The following is a 5,973-nucleotide window of genomic DNA, read 5'->3' on the forward strand; positions in this document are numbered from 1 at the left end:
AAAAAAAAAAAAAAAAAAAGAAAGTTAGATCTGAATCTTGTTTTAAGGGTGTGTTGGGGGTATCCAGGGATTGCTGTGGTGGGAGAACTGGGTTCTGATGTTGCCAAGTCAAATTGGTTTCTTTTGATTATATTCATATGCTTACCTCTCAATATCTGGTTATCTCTGGTGTTATCTAGACTTCCTATCTCTGATTGGAGCCTGTCCTTCCTATGATCCTGTGATCCTGGGGAGTGGAGCTCCAACTTGGGTGTGGGCTGTGTGAGATCGGGTCCAGCACCCAGGCTCTGCTCCAGACTGGCACAGGTGGGAACTGAAAGCACCATTGAACATTTAATTAGGAAAGGCCATCAGCCAAATGTTTATATGATGCTCACACTGACACCAGTCAAATATCAAGGTAACTTTGGAGTCAAAATCTCAGAATTTGCCTACCTGATTCTTCATTTAGATTTTCAATACATATTCATTATGTGGAAAGCAGGTGGTTCCCTTCCTTTTTATAATTATGTATTATTTATTTTAGATTGTAAATTAAGTTATAACTTGTAACTGAAGAAATACTTATACATTTGTAACCCCAGAGGGATTCTTTTCTTGGAATCGATATTGAAATTAAGAGTTTTCTAGTATGTGAGTACTATGCTAAAGGATTTTCTAAGTAACAACTACCACTATAATGGCATCTTTTAAACTTTCAAAATAAAACAATCCCTCCAAAAAGAAAAAATACACCCTAATTCTTAAAGTTTATGATATTAAGAAAATATAACTTATATATGCACATTACTTCAAATTTCTGATATATTTAATGATTGCATGGCTAAAGTCATAGGGTAGTAGATATTAGGAACTTTGAATATGGCTTAGCATTTGAATGCTTGGCTAGCATGGGCAAGGCCTTCAAATCAATTCACAGCATATACATAAAGCATAACCAGAACAGATGTCTTTTCTTAGATTTAGTACTGCATCTTTCCTCTCTACGAGTACATGTGGGTGTGTATATGTCTGAATATCTGTATATGTGTGTGTGTTAGTGTGTAAGTATGTATGTGAATGTGTATTATATATGTGTGTAAGTCTATGTGTGTGTGTATAAGGGTACATATGAGTATATGCATATTTGTGTTTGTATGTGAATATGTACGTATGAATGTATGTGTGTGCATGCATGTATGTATGTGTGCATATGTGTATATGTGTGTATATATCCATATATATATATACATATGTATGCATATATATATATATATATATATTACACACACACACACATACATATATGTATTTGTATAGCAGTTTGCCTGATTTCTTGAAGACAGAACTCTTTTCCTTTAATCAGAAAAGTATGGTAATGTGGGAAAGAGGTTTGAGTAAGTGAACATATCTAACCAGAACAAAAAGATTCTAGGTCATTTATATATGTTCCAAGATTTTTGTTTTTTGTTTTTGTTTTTGTTTTTTGGGGGTTTTTTGGAAGGATGTTAGTGTAATTTTTAGTGATGAGTTATTTTAAGTTGTGATGCACAGGAAGTTTCCACATCCTTCTGGAGTGTTTTTATCCAAAGAAGAAAGCAAGCTGACTTTTATTGTTCTAAGGAGAAGGCATGTTGTTGGCTAAAAGTTGGGTTTATGAAAGACATTGTCTTCTAAACACATTCTTCCTAAGCTGCTGCCCTCTGCTGAAGTTGAGAGTATTTAGTGACATACCAAAATAACTTTAGGAAGGAATAAATATGTTTGTCATTAATTCTAAGACTCAGGAAATGCAATTTTAAAAATAATAATTGTTCTCTGATGAAATTCATGATTTCTTAGGATAGGAAGGAAAAGTATCTTTTCAATCAATTTGTGACTTAATGCCAGCTGGTGGAATGAGCTGAAAAAACTTGAGTTATATGTTATATTATTTTGAATGTGTTGTTTCCCTCTAAGGCAGATGTCTAACTTGCAGTCTTGCTGCCATGGTAACTAGCTCTCAAACTTCAATCTTCTCCACCCAGTATGCCAGATGTAGCCAACAGAATATGTGTAACTTTTTGTATGCCAATTCCACCTGACTGTTGGGAAATCCTAATTTAATTTGCTTAATTTTTACTTCTAGGCATCACAGCAGAAGTGCTGGTGGTGGCCTCTTTTGATGAACTTCAAAGAAGGGCATCAGAAGCAAGAGGGAAGATCATTGTTTATAATCAGCCTTACACTGGCTATGAGAAGACTGTGCAGTACCGGATGCAGGGAGCTGTGGAAGCTGCCAAGGTGGGGGCTGTGGCATCCCTCATCCAATCAGTAGCTTCCTTTTCCATTTACAGGTGAGTTGTGATGTTTGTTTGAAACACCTTCAAAAATTAGTTTTCCACGAACAGGAAGACATTATGAAATAAAAGCAAACCATCCAAATGAAAATACTGATAGTTCATGGAATCTCCTCCCATCCCACATTTGGTAATTTCATTGTAATATTTTCTTTGGCCTTTTTAGTATTCCAAGCATTGCTTATGAACTCCTCTGAAAGATATTTCACACTAAAAATGATCCCATAACATTCTTTCTATAATTAACATACTGTGTTGGAGGGAGAGCTGAGTTAATGTCTGTGCTTCATCCAAGATTCTTAATGACTGCAGAGGAGGCCAGGCTGTTTTCCATGTTGCTACAGAAGTCAAACAAAAACATAGTGGGTAACATGATGGGAGTGTCTCTCTTGTCATAGAATGAGATCTTACTGGACAACTGTATTCTTCAAAACTGCTATTTGGAGCTGTGGGGACATCGCTGGTTGACCTTAATTAGTTCTCATCACCTGGGGTTCACAGTCAGAAAATAGTTATACAGAAGTACACAGAGGACGATGAAGAATTTTTATTTTACAGAGATAAGATGTCCTCCCTGGGGAGCAGGATAGTACAGGTTAAAAATTTGCCCACTGGGAGTTTTGTGAATGAAGTTCTAGTTACACCAGTATCACAAAGCTAAAAATACTGTTCTTTGTAAAGTCTTTAATGGGTTCAAGACTGTTGAAATAATGATTGGATCATATCCTTTGGATGGTCAGTATTCCCAGGAGAGAAATCCAAACGGGGCTAGCTTACTTCCCAGAACACCTCAGCTACTTGGAATAACAAACTCAGCAGTCTGTGGTCATTCCCCATGATTTCACTTGTCATGAGGCATAAATTATGAAATGAGTCTGTTGCTGTATGAAACTGGAACCTAGCCATGAATCTTTATTAAAAAACTGAAACTCATAAGACTAATATATTCCCAGATGACTTAATGCACACCAGGGCTCATTGGCATGTCTTTTATTTGTTTGATGTTTGTTTTGATTTTTCTCTCAGCATAATAAAGACATCTGGAGACTTAGGCTGCAGCCTGGAGTGAGAATATTTCAGCATGGGCCTTCAGGATATTAGCCTTTAAAGCTCAGGGTCAGCAACTTTTACTATGTAAAAATATCTTTTCTTCATGTGTCTAAATCTGGACTGCTTATAAGTTTTCATGGACTTTTATAGTCAATATCCCACTGACCTTGTAATGCTATAACCCTTTTGGCAACATATATGGATATAAAAACAATGCTAGCCATGACATACTTTGTCTTTGAGTACCTTCACACATGCCATGATACCAACCTGAAGGACCATGCAAATGGGGCATCATTTCATCATTTCTCCATAGGAAAGTAACCTTTTAGACAACTGAATATTTAGAGATAATATTCAGAGAGCTAATATATTTACTTCTTTTAACCTCAAAAGTAAAAATCAAGATAAAATGAAATTCCTTTGTTCCCTCATTGTTTGTTTCAAAAACCCAATTTGTGTTCAGCATATTTTATATTTCTATCTGTATTTCTTCATCCTTCATTCACCACATATTACTTTATGTGGCTTTTGTGAGTACTAGGAAGGAACTCACTAAAGCCACAAAGAGTGACCAATTTCTCCAATACTCTAGAATTTTAGAACATTATTTCAAGTATACCTCTCCCTATGTACTCTTCTCCCTCATGTCCCTTCCTCTTCTTGTCCCTTTCCCTCCCCCTATGTCCCCCATCTCCCTAATGCCCCTCTATTTCCTATGTATCTCTCCTCCTGCTACTCTTTTCTCTCTCTTTGTCCTTTCTTCTTCTTCTTCCTCTCTTTTTCTCTCTATTTCTTTGGCCACAGATTAAAATGTTCTACTTAAGCATTTTCTATCAGCTCTATAAATGTTCTGTCATAAGTTAAAGGTGCATGTATTCACCTAACTATTGATTCTTCTTGAAGTCTGCCCTGCCCATCACACAGTCCTTAGTTAGACTTTTCTTTTTCCTTGGCCTTATTTCCAGTAGTCAACAAGGCTTCTGCCCTATGTCAAGCATTCCAGAAGATGCAAGTAGAACAGCCCCATTCCCTAGCACCTCTTTAGAACTATGCATAGTTTCCTAACATTGCATCTTTTCTCTGCTCCCTCCATTCGCTGTCTCACTGTCATGCTCTGCCCTTCATTGTCTGTCTTAGGCCTTTTTTTTTTTTTTTGAGAACATTTTTTGATTCTCAGTTATAGTCAGGTGATCTTCATAGTCAGGTGTCTTAGTCAGGGTTTCTATTCCTGCACAAACATTATGACCAAGAAGCAAGTTGGGGAGGAAAGGGTTTATTTGGCTTACACTTACTGCTGTTCATCACCAAAGGAAGTCAGGACTGGAACTCAAGCAGGTCAGGAAACAGGAGCTGATGCAGAGGCCATGGAGGGATGTTCCATAATGGCTTGCTTCCCCTGGCTTGCTCAGTCTGCTCTCTTATAGAACCCAAAACTACCAGCCCAGAGATGGTCCCACCCACAGGGGCCTTTCCCCCTTAATCACTAATTGAGAAAATGCCTTACAGTTGGATCTCATGGAGGCATTTCCTCAATTGAAGCTCCTTTCTCTGTGATAACTCCAGCTGTGTCAAGTTGACACAAAACTAGCCAGTACATCAGCTGATCTTCCCCTTTTTAGGACATCATCCTATATACCCTCTGTATCTAATGTGCCAGTGGCAGTTTTGGCGTGTGCTTCGATAGCATAGACTACTGCTAAGAAGCACCTTTATACCACAGTCACTTAATGAAATAGAAGTTTTTTTTTTTATTACTCACAAACCTGTTAACAGGAGGCAGTTACTTCTTTCCATCTTATAGGTCTGTACCTCTGAGTCCCGAGTCTTCTGCATTGAGCCAAACAAGAAGTTGATAGAAAGCTCATAGCCCAGAAGGTTTTCCCAGGGTTACTCTTATCCAGGTCCAGAAATAGCATATCACCTTCACTCAATTTCTCTTGGCTGGCATGCCAATACATGGAGGCTGAGAAATCCAGTTTATCTTTATTTCCAAGGAAAATGAATTTGGTGGAATCAAAAACAAATCAAAACAACAACAACAAAAAAAAACCTTTTCAGTTTGCCCAATGTCTGAATACACACATACCGGGGGGAGGGGTGTAGAAAGTCTATTTGTAATATCCAGCATAACATTTGATGTATAGTAGGATTCTGGAAATGTCTGTTTAAGAAATGAACTCTATTGAGATTGTAGAGTAAATCTTAACAGTGATGATAACAAAGCAATTGACCCATTTCCTACTGTTCACTGGCCATGCAACGTAAATTCTTCATAGTAAGGTTAACAGAAGCTAACAATGCCAGAGAAAAGGATATGCATTGCAACCCATTGCTGTTTGCCTTCATTATTAAGGAGTCCTCACAGGACTGTTTCATTGGATAACTCTGAACAGTATTTTGAATAAACACTCATACCAAGACCCATTTTTGGAGAACTATGATTATGTGATGTCCTCAGCAGACAGCCCATTGCTTTCTGACAGTATCCCCTCCAGGCTCTTTTGTTATTTTTTTTATTGGCTATTTTCTTTATTTACATTTCAATGAGTCTCACCATGTGTGCTCTTTGGTTGGTGGTTTAGTCCCTGGGAGCTCGGGGGGG

At 37.6% G+C, this 5,973-nt stretch overlaps 1 protein-coding gene across 3 annotated transcripts in view; it reads left to right on the plus strand.

Annotated features, from left to right (window-relative positions):
* Positions 1-5,973, plus strand: part of Cpq (carboxypeptidase Q) — a 455,565-nt gene that overhangs the window by 134,792 nt on the left and 314,800 nt on the right. For all 3 annotated transcript variants that reach the window (XM_029469722.1, XM_021183239.2, XM_021183241.2), the window contains one exon: positions 2,108-2,315. In XM_029469722.1, coding sequence (XP_029325582.1) covers positions 2,108-2,315 — 208 coding nt within the window. The remainder of the gene's footprint in view (positions 1-2,107; positions 2,316-5,973) is intronic.

The sequence above is a fragment of the Mus caroli genome, chromosome 15 (assembly GCF_900094665.2).
Source record: "Mus caroli chromosome 15, CAROLI_EIJ_v1.1, whole genome shotgun sequence".
Lineage (NCBI taxonomy): Eukaryota > Metazoa > Chordata > Mammalia > Rodentia > Muridae > Mus > Mus caroli.